Source organism: Lepisma saccharinum, chromosome 2 (assembly GCF_977018435.1).
Source record: "Lepisma saccharinum chromosome 2, izLepSacc3.1, whole genome shotgun sequence".
In the NCBI taxonomy this organism is placed as follows: Eukaryota; Metazoa; Arthropoda; class Insecta; order Zygentoma; family Lepismatidae; genus Lepisma; species Lepisma saccharinum.
In genome coordinates, this window is record NC_139230.1 from 112,600,546 (window position 1) to 112,618,308 (window position 17,763).

General features: G+C 38.5%; 1 protein-coding gene across 1 annotated transcript in view; it reads left to right on the plus strand.

Moving 5' to 3' along the window:
• The first annotated feature begins 3,470 nt into the window (after window positions 1-3,470).
• The window catches only part of LOC145984474 (uncharacterized), a 224,808-nt gene continuing 210,515 nt past the window's right edge, over window positions 3,471-17,763 (plus strand). Inside the window, exon 1 of the mRNA XM_083118133.1 lies at window positions 3,471-3,959. Coding sequence (XP_082974259.1) covers window positions 3,516-3,959 — 444 coding nt within the window. The 5' untranslated portion in view covers window positions 3,471-3,515. The remainder of the gene's footprint in view (window positions 3,960-17,763) is intronic.

The window sequence follows — 17,763 nt, forward strand, 5'->3', positions numbered from 1 at the left end:
TAACTGTATGAAATAATAAAAAAATGAACACAGTTGTGCTTGATATACTCATCTGGTAGATTGAGTAGCATTTATGTAATAATAATAATAATAATAATAATAATAATAATAATAATAATAACTACAATTATAATTGGAATATAATTTCTTTATTTTTATTAGTTTATAATAGTTATTGTAAAATAACAATTATAACCGTAGTATTTGTTATTATTTCTCCGAGTATAATCTATTGTCTAACGCCCCTCTACAAAAATTTCTGGCGACGCTCACGTCATGCCTGCCCGCTATCTGAAATACCTGTTCCCTGTGTATCGGTTGCCTTCCCCAGGCAGAAACGCGAAATAACGTAAGAAACATTCAAATTTTATCCGAGGTAATTATCCGTGTATATGAGCATTGTTACATATTTGTTTTCTACACTTCAAGTTCTGTTAAAATCACATGGTCTATGCATCAGATTTCATCATGGGAACTTCCAAGGACGTAAATTTTCCTCTGAAAAATACACCACTATTCCAATAATACATGCTAAACATTAGGTCAATTTTAGACATATTTTAACATAAATATTTTTCATAAATATATTTCTTACACCAAGAAACAACATATCAAAATATAGAAAAATATTTGTAGAATACAGCGCAAATGATGGATTTACTAGGATAGCTGCTAATACGTTCAACCCATTCTGTTAAATACAATGCGTGCATTTTTGTAAGGTCCCAAACTTAATTGAAGGTTTCGGGAGTAAAACATTCTGGTAATTATTGAATTTCTTGAGCAGAAGGTTATTGGAAGCTAAACTGTAGTGTTTCCTTCTTGTGTCTACCAATTTCAGAGGCATTCAATGAGTCCAATGCAAATTGCATGACATGGCAAATACTCGCAAAATCTGAAGGATGGCTCGTTTTTAACTTTGAAACTCAATAATGACCAAAATGTCACTTGCCATATACTATAATCCCCGAGTCCTTAAAGATTGAGGTTAGATTTAAATATTTTTAAATTAGAATAACATTATTAATTAAAATGTACACTCTACAGCAGCATTATATATCTGCTACAGAATATTTATTATTACAATTGAAGCACATGTCCTCCTCCGTAGCCGAGCGGGTTAAGGCGTTCACTCGTCTTGAGATCGTTCGCTGCGGGACGGCGTAGGTTCGAATCCGGCTCTGGTCGGAATTTATTCGGCCTACATATAGGGCCGGTGGCAACCCACCATCGTGAGGAAATTGGGGAGCTCCCAATGAGTGAGCGGTAACCCGGTCGAGAAGACCTACAACGGCTGGGGGTTCGTCGGGATGATCACCCGTCACCCCAATACTGGTCTAAGATCTCCACGCTACAACAGGTGACGGAGGAACAGTGTGGGAGGGAGACCAGCAGTCGGTAGGTAAGCCAAGGGCTGTAGCGCTGTGAGTTTAGTTTAATTGAAGCACATAGTTGACTACTATATTTATTAGATGAAATCAATCAAACCTCACTAACCCTAAAAACTATTGGGCATCAATGATATTGAAGCTACGAATACTCTGATTTTATTTACATAATTTTGAAAACGTTGTTCTGTTAAACACACTTTTGTGTTATGAGTTCTCTGTACGCCATAATAATTATACTCAACATATCGCATAGTAACACATCGTAAATTGGCGAATAGGAAAGAGAAATGAATATTACCAAATACGTATTAATGAAATTTTTGCTGTTAGACATTTTGTCTTAATAGTTATTGATAAGAGAAATTGGTTTTGTTGAAAGTTAAAATTTAATGGAAGCTAAATTTTCGAACCTGCAATGTCTAGAATAATAATCAAATAATCATATCCAATTTTCCTATACTTCATAATTCGAACGTGTCTTATGTGTATGTGTGGGTGGGTCACCCTCCACATCTATATGTATACGGGGGGAAGATTAGGGGGTGGTTTCCACTAGCTTCCGCTACCCCTCATTGGAACGCAGTGTACACCACTGGCAAGGGGATACTGGGAATGAAAACGAATGAAAAAGGAAGAATCTTTCTCGCCCTCTCTTGCCATAACTTACACGTGATTCAATGCACGATCCAATGTTTTGCAGCACTCCACGCGGTATAATAAGAGAAGGGATAAATCAGTCGGTAACGCGTCTGACTACCATGCTCAAGGTCACGGGTTCGATCCCCGGCCAGTTCAAATCCGGGAACTTTTCTAACGTTGGAAACGGCCCCGGCGCCCACCTAGCGACGAATAACATGGGTACCTGGGGGAAACCCTGGGGGGTAAAGCCGTTCAGGGGCGTGATGCTGATCACATCACCCCCACTCATGACCGGATCAAGAAAGTGTGGGGCGTTACCCCCACACCCCCTATACGCCTTCATGGCGTGGTGCTAAGCACAGGGGAGTTCTTTACCTTTTATCTTTACCTTCAGGAATGTGTTTATGTGTTTTCTATAAAATAATTTAGTGAAAATATTTCAGAAATTAGAGAAACATTTATAACTTTTAATTTCAAATTCCGTGTGGTTAACCTGGCTCAATTTCTTATCCGCAGTTAACCTCATTCACTCCAGGCAAATCCTGTAAAGTAAGATTTGATTTGATTTTTGTCATTTAACATCGATTATCTGCCACTTTGGTTTAATCGCGACGATGAAGATGAGTGATGATATCCATGAAGGCACACACCCGTGCGCAGACCTGCATTCGATCAAGGGACCTCAGGCGTCGTAGCGCTGTGTTCTAACCACTTCGTCGTCGTCCTGGAAAGGAGTAGTTTTGAGTTTTTGCCCAGAAAGGCTAATCAGGACTAGGCCTACAATTTAAAGTGGGATTCGATCCACTATGTGCCTCCATCCGGTAAACCCGGACCCCTTGATTAGGAGGCGACAACTTTAACACTACGCCATCGGGGAGGCTCCTGGAAAAGAGGAGAGGGGCGTTTCTCCCACTTACATGTCCCCTGATTGCCGTGCCCCTCTCATCCTCCTGTCACACTTAACCCGAGTGAAGTTAGTTAAACCAACTAACGAATTAACCAAATTACTACTAGTGTTTTATTTGGTGTGCATTACGTATGTTTTTATTATTTTTTCATCGTGGTTCTTCCAGCAACACGAGCGTCGTTAGCAGGAGCTTCTTCACCAGAAATCCAGAAAGAAAAGTATTATGTATACATGTAAGATATTAGTGCATTATGAAGCATGCCCCTCCCTCCCCCAACAACTCAAAAGAATGACGATTATATCCACAACAGTGACCTTTAGGAAGTATTGAATTGACTTAGCAAATAGCACAGATTAAAATTCACCGCAACAAATTATCCGAAGGGTATCCTAGAACACCCGAACGCGCTTCGCCTTTCCTCGTGTGACGCAACTACACGTTGAGTTCGAGTGGCCCGTGGGAACTCTGATCAATACTCGGCCGGTGCGTCCACGTAACCGAGGAGTATCGAGAGCGCAGTAATCCGCGGAAGGCTGTCCAGGAGACATGTAACTCCTCGGGCGGCTCTGGTTCGACAATGGGCACAGGGAGCAGCAGGGGCCAGCAAGTGCAAGAGTTCACCTCCCAGGAAGAGGCCCCGAAGGAAAGGCGACCCACGAGAACCCGAGCGCCTCGCGAGGACCACGTAGAGCGGCGAAGGTCGTTGGCGATGGGGAACTCCCACGCTAAGACCCTCCAAGACTCCTCGGCGGTTCGGCCCCCGGCCAAGAGGCTCAAGGAGGAACTGGACGCAAACATAAACGAGCTGGAGAGAACTTTCGATTCTCTGGGTATAGTGGGAAGGAAAGTGCGCACTCCTCTCGAACCGCCCAGAGCGAGCACTGGACCGGAAACCCGACGAAGGTCAACCGCCAAACCCAACAAAAGTTCGGGATGTGCAAAATCCACGGCGCTTAAATTTAGTTGGGATCAGTCGAAAGAGGAAAAGGCAGACAAGGCAGACGACTGGATATACGAGAAGGTAAGATACGAAGCTGCACCTGCACTGTGAATTGCACCTGGTCGTGTGTTCCGAAGCAAAACTTTCAACTGCACAGCACATGCATCCAATCAAGAACTTGATTGCAATTTCCTTGCAAGGAAACAACTTTGCGATGTCGTGTTTTTCATGAAAGAACAACCATTTTTAAAAATGTAATTGGAAAAGGTTCATTGAAAATAAAGATGTCATCGTTTCATTGTTATTTTCTCCTTTTGACAATATTTATGAAAGAATATCAGCAACATTCGAATATCGTGCTGTATTTTTTAACGTACTCTTTATGTGTATGTGAAGTAGGTATTATGCATAAAGAATTATAACTTTCGATTATTTTACACACAGTGACATTAGAAGCCAGACATACAACAAATCCACTTGGATATCTGAAGCAGGGATTTTTTAAGGGTGGGACCCAATCTTAAATGAAGTGTGCTGGAAAATTACCAGTGAATAGTATTTAAATAACGAGTTGCAATGTATCTGTCACATGCATGTGCATATCAATAGTGTATACATAAAATACTTCTTCCGGTCCCTAATAGTAAAATACATTATTACGTCGCATTCTATTTTTATTTTGAAATTCCAACTTAAACATTTTCGCTGTTAAGTTATTAGGTATTAGTAGTGATCAAGTGCGCAATATGTATATGTGTACTTCCATCTGGCTCTGTAACAGATCCAGCTCTTTGTATGGGATATAGAATTGTATTATTTGCGAGAATTTGAAACGATAGAAAAATCTATCACGAAATACCTGTATTATGCTAATCAGATCTTAGAAATTTTATTTTATGTCGCTTTTTTGCCTCTTTAGGCTCTTTGTGGCTCTTTGAGGATAAATGATAATTGAATGAAATCGATGAAGGGTCCAGGTCGAGACTCGAATAGGAAATTTTAGATGACAAGATCGTGAGTCGATTGCTCAAGGTGTTCTGCCATCGAGGAGGATTTAATTACAGTGGTTAAGTACATGCGGTGGCGTGATCAGAATTTTAAAAAAGGGGGTAAGGTACTTGAACCCAATATGGCTGAAAGATAAAACTCATTGCAATATTCAAAAGAGGGAATATTTTTGTACGTTTACTGGAAATTGGAGCCAATTCCAAATAAAACATAGGTGCAGGGATGATATTATTAAAAAATTACGTTTAGGCCATATTGGGTATTTACGAACCCAATATGTTCTAGTTACATATTTAATTTTTTCAAATAAAAATGCAACATAAATAGTAAAGAAAGTGCCAGAATGTTGTTTTTATAAGTAGATAAGTGTATTGATGCACTTACATTTTATTTGCATAATAACATATGAGATTTGCACACAGAAATAACATTTTACAAACTAATAAACAAGGGAGTGACATGTCACAATTTGTCACCAGAAGAATATGTATTACACATCTCAGTCTGGTCAAATGAAAGGTTCCTTATCATCCTAAGTGAGTCCCACATACTCTACGTGAACATAAAACTAAGAAATGTCACATTTGCGCAAGTTCTTCACTATATATTCCCATGTAGACCATATTGAGTCTACCTTACATAGTGTTAGGTATTAATTTTAAACAGGATTTTAGATTAAAGTCTAAACTAAGTACATTGTAAAGTACAAATTATAAGCTATCATAATATGTACTAGAGATATAAACACCTATCACTTGGAAGATATAGCAAGTAATAATTTGATTGTGCAATATTAGATCACGTAGAACGCAATCACGAGGTCCAGCTATTTCGCTTCTTTGTTTTAAAGTTATTGAATAGGTTCAATCACTTCATTCGGATAGTCTAAGCAACATGGGCGTAACTTGAGGCCTAACTTTGGGGGGTATAATCGAAAACGTTTCCATCCCATAACAATAATGCACAGGACTATTTTGTTAAATAATTGTTACATTTCAGAAATCATAAAAAAACTATTTTTTGTTCCTCGGTACTAGAGGGTTAACAAAAATACCCTTGAAATTTAAACATCTGAAAATTTTGGGACGCAAGTGCTCCCTCCTTACCCCCGCGTGCTAACTAATACCGGCTTAAAGGTATTTACTTAACATTTTTCTACGGTGTCATTTTACCAATGACACATTTAGTCAGACACGAAGATAAATCGCTATCTAAGATGCATTCTGTTCCATCATACACAAAATAACTTTTGCGCACAAATCTTTCATGTCAAATAAGATATCATAATTATATTTTTTATTTTCCCAAGTCATTATTTAGTTGAATAATATCACATTAATACTAAAAAATCACTAACCTAATGTTCATATTAACAGTACAAAATACTCTATAAAAATTTCATTCACTCTCTGGATACATTACATGTAACACTATTTCTATGTAAACAGTGTGGCTACTTTCTTTCTGAAATGAGAAAATAAACAACAGCAAGAAACTACAATAAGATACGTCTTTTGCTAATAGAGAAAATAGATAGAGCACTCAACCTCTCGTTACCAATCCGATTACGAAGATAACACTTGATTTGCCGCAAACTAGAAAAATGTTCTTTCACACCCAGCTGTTAATAGGGTATGCACACTACAAGAACACAAAGCTTGTAAAGTTCGTAAAAGGCAATTTTGAATGTTTCGACCATTGTAAGCAGCTGCTGAAGGGTCCTTATTTGAGTTTCCTTTCGTTAATTGAGATATTAGGTGATCAAAAACTGGAAAATAGATCCTAACTTTAACATCCTCTTTGTTTTCACATACTGGAATCGAAATGAGCTACTATGATGGTACTGTAGAAATTATTTTCTAACCTCAAAAATTATAATTAATTTACATGTAGTCCTAAGCCTACGAGCATTAACATTGCCGAAATGTACTGGTTCTTGAACCGTATTGCAGTGTTTATAATAGTTTGTTGGATTTGTATTCCATGCACAGAGGCTAATCTGCACGAGACTTACAGCTTATAGTGGCTTCTTATATGTGCCTCCAAGGGGGATCGAACCCGGGACCACTTGATAACAAGACCACAGTCTAACAACAGATAGTCTGCCGGAGTGAGAGGATATTTAATCATTCTAATTCTGAGCATTTAAGAAATAAGTAGTTTGTCTACTCCTTGATTTCTAACGTGGGCACATCCTTAACGTCGTATTTTTCCCTCTCGGATATTTGCCACGATAAGTATATTTATATCACACACACACACGAACACACACACCCACACCCACACACAGACACACACACACACACACACACACACACAAACACACACACACACACGCACACACACACACACACACACACACACACACACACACAATGTTGAAACGAATGAGACAAAATTGCTAACACTCATGCCACTGCATGTGGAATACGGAACTAACAAACAGAAATGAAACTTGACTGTTTATTAAATGTTGAACATCTTCCTACTTCAAAAGATAATTTTTCACACCTTCCTAAAAATAGTGATTGAATTTATAAGGGAGCTGTACATGCATATGTTCTTTGTCACCGTTAGAACCTCCAACAACCAAAGAATAATCTCACAGCCGCTGAATACATCCACCTACCATGAAGGCAGCAGAGTATCATGTCAATTTAGTAGCCAGTTTTACGATTTACGATTGTGCAGTTACTTAGTATCAAATAATCAGTGGCAATTGTTGATCCACTCAGATCTGCAGGTACCCCCACCCCTTACAATTTTAGAACACACCGTAATAAAGTAATCTTGCGATCTTACTCAAGTAGGAAATGTACTTGAACATTGTAATGGTCATGCCCTGATGTAAGTTTTATTATTGAAAATATTATGTAAGAAAGCTTCTAGTTCTTCTGTAAAATTCTGAGGGGGGCTATAAAGGGGCTGAGATCCATTTGGAGGCTTCAGCCCTCCCTAGCCCCCCCTTAGCGCCGTCCCTGCTTAACTGGGGGAAAGCATCACTCCACGTTTTCCCCAATTTAAGCACTGCTGCGCCCCTGAGAAAAATCCTGCTTTGCATTAGTACGTAATTCCCATGTGGGAAATAAATATTTATTTGTGAAGCAATTTAACAGTTAAAGGTATCTACGTACTTCATACAAGCTTAAAAAATTACTTTTCGATCAGTGGGGCCGACTGGTTCGTACACCAGGGATACTGGGTTCGAATCCCGGCCTGGACATGGGTATTCTTTGTAAGGGACCCTTAATTAATTTTATGACATTATCAATCATCCTCATCGTTGCGATTACCAAAAAATGAAAAAAGCGACGCAAGATAACAAAAATCATATTTCCCCTCACTGCTAAACCAAGCTTCTGCAGCAATCCATTTTTTAAATTACTACATTTCTGGCCGCCTTGTGCTTTATCATTTTTAAACACATAGACACGATTGTCTCCACAGATAACTACCTACTTCCTTTCACGCACACAATAAAACAAATGAGTACTGATTGACTCCTACAATCTTTCAAGTGGAAAAAAAGAAAGGGTTGACGTAGTTTTGTCCAAATATGAGTCACCAACAGGTTGTCCAATTTGTTTAACCTGATTAAGCGACATTTGGTGTTTCCAAAGACCTGAAATCTCTTGAGACCCTCAAATCTGGCGAATACCAGATTTCAGTCAGTTCATCATAAACAGAGGCTTGCCTTTTTCAACGTATGGAAAGCCAAAGACGCGTAAAAAGCTGAAATAAGAAAAAAAAAATGGCAGAATAGACATTTAGGCACGATTAAGCAAAATAGGCATTAACCCTCAAAATAGGCATTTATAGGCATTATATAAATGCGTCTTCGGACTAGAAACACCATGAAACGAACTATGTTTTACTACAAAGGAATAAAAAAAGGCAAATAGGCAAAAATCCGCAATCTAATCATTAGTATATGAATTGCACAGAGCTCCTCCATAAATCGGCTTACATTTCATTTTCTTATGGGCACAATTTTGATTGCAACTGCAATCCTCTTGTTATGTATAAATGTAAATAAACAAATAAGCTTTGGAGTTAAAGAAGGTTGCTGCATTCGAGGCTGTGGGCGGGAGAAGGATAAGTGCAGACCGATTTGTGGAGCTCTGTGCAGTTTATAAACTGAAAAACATCTTCTTTACTACGTGATTACTGTATAGTAAACAATATCACATCGTTTTGGAAAGAGAGTGGGTAGGGGAATCTCAAATAAAATAAAACTCCTTACTTTTTAAAACACGGATATTATTTTCATTATCTTAATGAAAGTCTTCATTTTTTTTGATAACCCCTGGCACACCCCGTGCACATGCCTGTGCATGTGTGAAATGTGCATATTCGTGCATCCACGATTTGAATGGAAAGTTTGCTGTAAATATTTAAGACACATGTCCTCCAGATTGTGAAAAACAAAGATATCTGAGTTTTGAGATTTCTTAAATTCATTTCTTAAAAAGTGTACAATTATTATTACATCATCACATCACACCAGTGTAATATAATATTAACCCGTGGCTCGACAGCCTTTGAAGGGCCTAGACCGATCTTCCGACAGCCAGTCTCCCTCCCACAATCCTACGCGGGAGATCTTCAACCGGTAATGGGGTAACGTGGGGTCAGCACGTCGAACCCCCAGCCGTTATAGGATATTTCCGAGACCGGTTACGCTACTCACACGTAGCTTCCCAATTTCCTCATGATGGTGGGTTGCCACCAGTCCCATACACAGGCCAAGAACCCAGAGACTGAACTCAGGCGGACTCGAACCCATGTCGTCCCGCAGCACAGCGCCTTAGACCGTACGGCCACAGAGGAGGACTCACACAAGTGTAGTTAATTCTAATATAAATTGAAACCTAGGATTCTATTTTTTTTTTTTTTTTTTGTTTTTTGTATGGACCACTGTGTGTCGTTCATTAAATAAAATTGCACCATCTTCAATTTGATTCTTTGTCGCATATTACACTTTGACGTTAACTCTGATAGTGAAGATGGAAAAAAGTAACACTGAAATATAACCAAACACCTTCACAAACACCCATATGCTTATATTTGTTTTGAAACCACAAACCTTCCTTCTGTGTGTTAAATCACACACTACATCGACTTTTGTGTTGACTTGAGTCTAAATTATATAATTTCCTCAATCCTCAACAATTTCTATTATGTATCATGTTATAATAAAAAGATAAATGCAGATGACCTTAAAAAAATTAAAGAGAACTTTCGGCTAATGAATTGAGCTCTTTCAGGGTCAAGAATCTTTCTGTATGGGGTTCTGACATAATGAATTGTAAGTTCTATCTATACGTCATATTCAAAATAATTCCCCTTTCTATTTGAGCGAACTATGATGCATAGCAAGATCGTTATCCAGTTAATTCAATTCTATCATTATGTAAAACTAGATATAAGGGATGGGAAGATATGACAGCCTGGACAAGAAGAAGATTATACTTGTTAAAACTGCTATGTGAAAGTAATGGGAAGAAAGCCAATAATTCTTCGGTCCGGAAGATAGACCTCAATATGGTCCAACTAGCCATCTGCAGAGTAAGAAACACATTGTTCTAAAAAGTATCTAAGGAGGTTTACTTTGTGCAATTTGACAACGTATTACCACTCATATTGACACGAGAGTGATTGTGTGGTTTAGTCGTTACTATTAGTAGCAAATGCTACTTATATATGTATGTATGTATGTGTGTATATATATATATATATATCGGGAGGTCGAAAAATCCCGAAACGGTCACATATCGTGAGAAACACACATCGAATCGGAAAACGAAAAAATACGTGTTTAATAAGTGAAAGAAAGCTGTTCAATGATATCACACTTGATTTTAAATGGAAACCCCCATTTTGTATTGTAGAATCGGAAAGAGGACTTCATTCCGAGTCCAACGAGCCAATGTTTACATTCAAAATACTTTTTCAGCAGCCTGACCTCCATTAAAAACTTTTTGGTTGGGCCTATGCACGCAAGCACACAAAAACAGACAGACAAAGAGAGAGACGTGAAGGGAATTTTAAGAAAGTGCTCTTTGATAACAATAAGCACTTGGAAGAAAGGTCTTGAGTTCAAATTCCGAGTACAGTATGAACGTTTAGGACTTTCCTCATCACTACCATGAGTTCGTTAGCCATTCGTTAGCCATCCCCGTATGAGAAAAAACGGAACATGTTGAAGTTAATCTTCAACTAAAATGTCTTAATATATAACTAATTTCATATTTTTAAGTTGACTTAGGGTTACCTTATCAGATGAATCAGTTTATGCTGTGTGATCTTATAACTATTTATTTAATAAATATATTACTGAAAAAAGAGTTTTCTCTTGTCCCACATTTAATATTGTTAATGTTTAGTTAACTTCAATTTGGTTAACTGTTAAGTTGAAACCAATCTTAGTGCAAGACTCATCATCCTTACGTTTCACGTGTAGAAGAATGTCTTCAAATAATTCACATTGAAATAATTTCCATAAGAGGGTAATGGAGTTTGGAAAAATCAGTGAATTATAATAATTTACATAATCTCTTTTTTGGCTTAAACTAATGAACGTTTTGTATGCCATATTGACATTTCACGTTTCTTTATAATTCAGGTCCCTATTTAAAATTCATCTTTATGTTGACGCATTTCTCGGAACGTAAAGTAGATGGTTGCAGACTCATACGAATTATTATTTCACTCTTTAGAACAGAGATTCCTGGGTTTCCTCATGAAAAGTTATTTAGTAGAATATACCAATCTGTCTCCAATTATATTATCCCATTATTTTCATACCTCCTTCCACAGAAGCAATACTTAGCACGTTAGGTTGCTAAAGATTTTGCTTTTCATTAGTGCAAATTATTGAACTACTTTAGTTGGTAAGAAGAAGAGTATTTTCTTACAATTCTACTCATTCAACTATTTCTATAGCTTCATAAATAAATCTTCCTTTGCTTATCGCTTCATTACATTTCTCTTTACTTAGTTTCAGCCTGAGATTTGCCGCGATAAGAGGAAGAACGCAGATCAGTTTTGTTATTTTCTGTCTCCGATTTACTCCCGTTCCATCGCTTCCAGATCCATCGCTTCTCGAAAAGTGGGCGTGGTTTGTCCCGATCCATCGCTCCTGATAACGAAAGTGTTTTTTCCAGGTCAGGTGTTCCCGATCCATTGCTTCCGAAAATAAGGAAATGAACACTCACAGAATGTATTTAAAAATCTGTGCCACACGCACAAACAAAACTAACAAACGTTGTTACACACATAAATATGTAAAAAAGAAGTAAATAAACAACTGAGCATTTCGCAATAATAAATGCAAATAATAAACAAATAATAAGCAAATAAATAAATAAATATATGAACAGTAGGTACACAATAAATGTAAAAAATCTTTTTGCTAACAGGAAAGTAATCTCGACCCTACTGTACGATGATGTGGAATACGTCTAGAAGTTTGCAATGGACGAGATTGTTATAGTTGTACGTACATCCCATTCAAGACAAATCCCTAGGCGGCTCCAATAGGAGCCGTGTCACGTTTTTCCTTTGCAAGTAGCAAATCGTCAACGGGAACGGGAAGACACGTAGAGAATAGAAACAAATGTGCAACAGGGATTAATGACATTTCACTCCAGCTTAACCACATATCCAAGGTATCGAACCCAGTGCCGGATCTACAAGCAGCAAAACCCCGCAGTGCGGGGGGGGGGGGGCGGCGGAGAGAAGTAAGCCTTTAAGGGGGCCCTCAGCCACTGAGTAGAGGGTTCGTATATACGTATGTAAAATACGTACAAACGTAGTTATTCAGGGGTACAGAAACGAATACAATATATAGAGGTTAAGGTAAAGTCAGTGCCGGATTTACAAGCTACAAAACCCCACAATGCGGAGACAAGTAAGCCTTTAGGGGGCCCTCAGCCATTGACATAGTAGAGGGTTCGTATTGGAGTGTGTTAAAAATAAACTCAGTTATTCAGGGGTACAGAAACGAATACAATATATACAGGTAAAGATAAAGTTCGTTGTTCATATAGCACCGTGCTATGAAGGCACATTTAGGGTATGTGGACCCCACATATTTTCAATGTCGGCCATATTTTAGGTGATGAGATCAGCACACGCTGCGGCCGCCTTAACCCCACCGGGTACCATTCGATTTTAGGCTGGGTTGGCCCTAGAACCGCCTTATGGGGGACAAAGCCGGAAAAATTCGGACCTTAGATCACCCACCCCGGGTCTCCCGCGTGGCAGTCAAACTAGAATCAGATCAGGCTAGAATTTCACGAGAAATGCAGTGGTGAAGGTTTCTTCAACCTATCTTTTACCAGGAAAAAGTTAGGTCCTTATATGTGACTTTGTCAACATGAGATCGAGAATTACACACACACACATGTATAATGTATGTGTGTGTGTGTGTAAAGCTAGGTAGGTAGAGGGGCCCTTTGGTAATATTTTGCGGGGGGCCCAAGATTTGTAGATCCGGCACTGATCGAACCTAACCTAACCTAAGCTGGAAAGAAAACATACTCATAGTGGTCATATTGCTATTATTATTATTGTTGTTATCATCATTATCATCGTGAACACCTGCATACAACTGACGCTTCTGCGGTGCCGTGCTATTAGCGAACGTGCTCATATCAAACACGTGCTCTTAGCGAACACAGTTTCGGAAGGATTTGCAGGTGCGTGCTGTTAGCGAACACGCAAACTTGTCCTGTCTTATTTGTCCTTGAAACTGGTCAGCATGCAAGTGTTGCCAGTGATAAGCCAACTTGCGTGGAGATACACCTCTTTGGCTGGTGCCTCTTGACCTGACCTGACTCACCCTTGATCATTCTTCAATCGACTGTGAAACCAGCAAGATGAATGAAATAGAATTCATTAGAACGAAATACGGAAATTTGTGTTTGGTTTACGATGGTTACCAGTATCGAAAGGAACGCGAGGCGAAAGACGTGGTGACATGGCTATGTACGAAATAGAAGAAAATGAAGTGTAAGGGGTTACTGAAGACAAAAGACGGAGTTCTACTTGAGGAAAGTTTAAAAGTCCATTCGCCACGAACCAAATATTACTGAAATGGAAGGTAGTGAATGCTGCCACTACAGTTTTAAGCAGTCCGAATGGCTGACGTAATGTCATTAGTGACGCTAGGTTAGGTTAGGTTAGGCTCGATTGGGCAAGATAGAACAAGAAGAAGAAAGAGTGTTGTGGTACTAATTCAACCGAAATGGAAGTGAAGAAAAGAGCTGAACATTGTAGGAAACGGGCGAGAGAGGATCTTTCTGTTCGTGTTAATACGATCTTCCAGGAAGAATGTAAGGTACATTTACTTCAGTGGACACGGCACCAATATTTATTATTGGGCTTGCGTACGTGTTTTAGGCAAACCCTATTTTATATTCTTCTTTGTAGCTGATCAGTGGTGATTCATTCATTTATTGTATAATACATAAAATATAATGTATCATACAGGAGCTCGAGAATCGTGGCTACGGCTTCGTAACGGAAATCCCAAGCTGATTTTAAGGAAGATGAAATATATCAATATTTTAACAAAAACTTTCATGTAGTTAACCTAAATTATTGAGGATCCTTCACAGGGACGGCGCTACAGAGGGGCTAGGGGGGCTGAAGCCCCCCAAAACAGGTTTCAGCCCCCCTGTAGCCCCCTAGATTTTTGAGGTACGGTATACGCATCTTGACCGAAAACTTAAATTTATATTTTCCATTATAAAACTTCAATTCTGGCAAGTACAATGCTCAAGTAGATTTTCTAGTTCGGTTAGGTTGCTTTATTACGATGCGATCTAAAATCAAGAAGGGAGCAAGCAGCTGTGGCCACTAAGCCACTGATAATTTGATACTAAGTAATTAGCTAGTCATGAGTTGACAAACTTCCTACGAAATCTGTTGCCTGCCTGGTAGGTGGACGTATTCAGTGGCTGTGAGATTGTTCTTTAATTTTTGGCATGTACCTACAGCTAAATGTGTAGAATTATTAGCTTCTAAAAATCATATCGCTATATTTCGGTATAGGTCTAACAGGTGTGACAAAATTTCTGTTTGTTAGTTCCTCATTCGAGTACCGACAATTGCATGAGTGTTAGCGATGTTCTCTCATTGGTTTCATCGTTATATCTATCCTTATCGCTGCAAATATTCGAGAGGGAGAAATACGATGTTAACGGAATCAAATATTACACAGATTACCCAATTCTTAAATGCTAAGAATTGGAATTATTATAATTGGGCTCCAAGCCCCGACAGTCTAGTGATAAAACTGCTGTTTTAAGGGGTCCCGAGTTCGATCCCAGGTGTAGGTAACATTTTATTAATTGGTTCGGATTCCACTAGAAAGCTCTCGTCTCGATTAGCCTCTGTGCATATAGTGGACCTTAATACCAATCCATCAACTAATCATTGCAATACGGTGCAAAAATCAACACGGTTTGGTAATTTTATTGCTCGCAGTTCTAGTCATAGCCTACATGTTAATTAATTATCATTTGTGAGGTTAGAAAATAATTTCTGTAGTACCGTCACAGTGGTCAAATTTGATTCCGTGCAGGAGAATCAATCTTTCAAGCACATCTAAAACTATTGATCTAATTCTGATAAGTATTTATACATAACTTATTCTGAAATAAAATTATAATCTTTAGCAGTTATTTTCTCTAACCAAAACGCCGCTCCCTGTGTTGTGATTTGACAATTTGCAGTTATGGCACACTATGAGGCAGAAGGGACCCTTCAGCACCTGCTTGCACTCGTTGAAACATTCAAAATTTCCTTTTACGAACTTCATAACATTTGTGCTATAGAAAAGTGCATACCCACATCAACGGCTGCTTGCAGCAAATCAAGTGTTACCTTCGTAATCGAACTGGTAACGAGAGGTTGAGTGCTCTATCTCTTCAGTCCTTTGAGGAGCTTGCAAAATCTTTGAATTAATTAATTTATTTATTTGCTATATTTTATTTTGGTTTTTGTGCCACTTTGACTAATTTGCGAAGATGGGGATGAGTGATGATATGATGAAATTGATGAATGGACATTAAAATCACAAATATCCATGCCCAGACCGGGATTCGAACCCGGGTCCCTGGTGTCGCAGCGCCATGTGCTAACCACTCCGCCAAGGGGACCTGCCAAATCTTTGGATTTAATGAAGGTTGTAGCTAGACGTATCTTATCGTAGTTTCTTGCTGTGGTTCATTTTCTCATTTTAGCAAAAAAGTACTCACACTCTTTACATAGAAATAGTGTGTAGTACATATACGTTTATCCGGCGAGTTGATAATGAGTGTATTTTTATGGTGTATTTTGTACAGTTCATATGAATAGTAAGTCTGTGATATTATTCCACTCAATAATGTGTTAGGAACAGAAAATAATATAATTATTGAATTGTATTTTACATTAAAGATTCGTGACTAAAATAAATTTTATATATTATGGGAAAAAGTTCAACATCTCGGTTCTGACTTGTGCTAACAGAAACATTATATCACTGGTAAAATTATACCGTACTAAACTTACTCGTTTTAGCCGGTATTAGTTAGCCCCCGAGAATTTGACTCCGAAATCTGTACGCCCCCACTCATTTCAGGCTGGCGCCGTCACTGATCCTTCATTTAGCTAATTTCAAACACTAAATGATTATAAGGTATCACTGGCAACACTTGCATGTTGACCACTTTCAAGGACAAACAAGACAGGGCAAGTTTGTGTGTTCGCTAACAGCACGCACCTGGAAATCCTTTCCTTCCGATGTTCGCTAAGAGCACTTGTTCGCTACGAGCACGTTCGCTACTAGCACGGAATCTCTGGGGCGATGGATCGGGAACACTTGACCCGGAAAAAAACACTTTCGTTATCTGGAGCGATGGATCGAGACAAACCACGCCCACTTTTCGAGAAGCGATGGATTGGGAAGCGATGGAACGGGAGGACATCCTGTCTCCAATATGATTTTAATTAATACGCATTACTTTGAACTACATTGTTTCTTTGGTGATTTCACGTCTCATATTTTAGCTGGAAATTTATCCACGACATTAAACACACAGCTCTCCGTACCGTACTTAAAATGCAACCGAATTGGAACGAGAAGATAATGAGTAAGAACGACTCACTACAAAAATGACACATTGAGAGGCAATTTCCTGTCTTTAGAAAGACACTGTTTAAAAGTAACTCAGTTGAAGTTTTTCTGCTCTAGAAATAACTAAGCTAAGTTACAGTACAGGTACTCATTTTGAAATGGAACTCAGTTACAGTTCCTGTAAAAAGTTACTTTTTCCTAGACAAGCTATAGCTATAACTTGCAGAATGCGTTCCTCCCATGAACTGCAAGAAGACAGTTATTTTACTGTTGAATATCTAAAATTTATACTAATTTTCATTAAATTATAATAATAAAGTTTATATTAAAATATAAATATATGGTGGTAAGGGAATTTTAAAAGTAAACCTTATACTTGATATAATCTACATCAAACATAACGTTTGCTTATAACATAGGGATATATGAGATTCAGATTTCTTATATTTTTATTTCCAAATCTTCATTACTGTTGAAACGCTTAGGAAAGTATCTACTACTTTCGTTACTTGGAAAAAGTAACTGAATGACAGTTACTCGTTACTTCCAAACACTGGGACTTCAGTGAAATTTATAGGAAATTTTCAACCAAACAACAGGCAGTGCTCGAAGTGGGGAAAGGGGGAATGCGGGGAGATTCTATACTCCCAGTTAAGAAAATTTTCACAAAGCATCCCCCACCTAGGATAATTTGCGTTAACGTCCCCCACCAACTACATTGTCTCCATGTTAATCCATTCAAGCATCCCC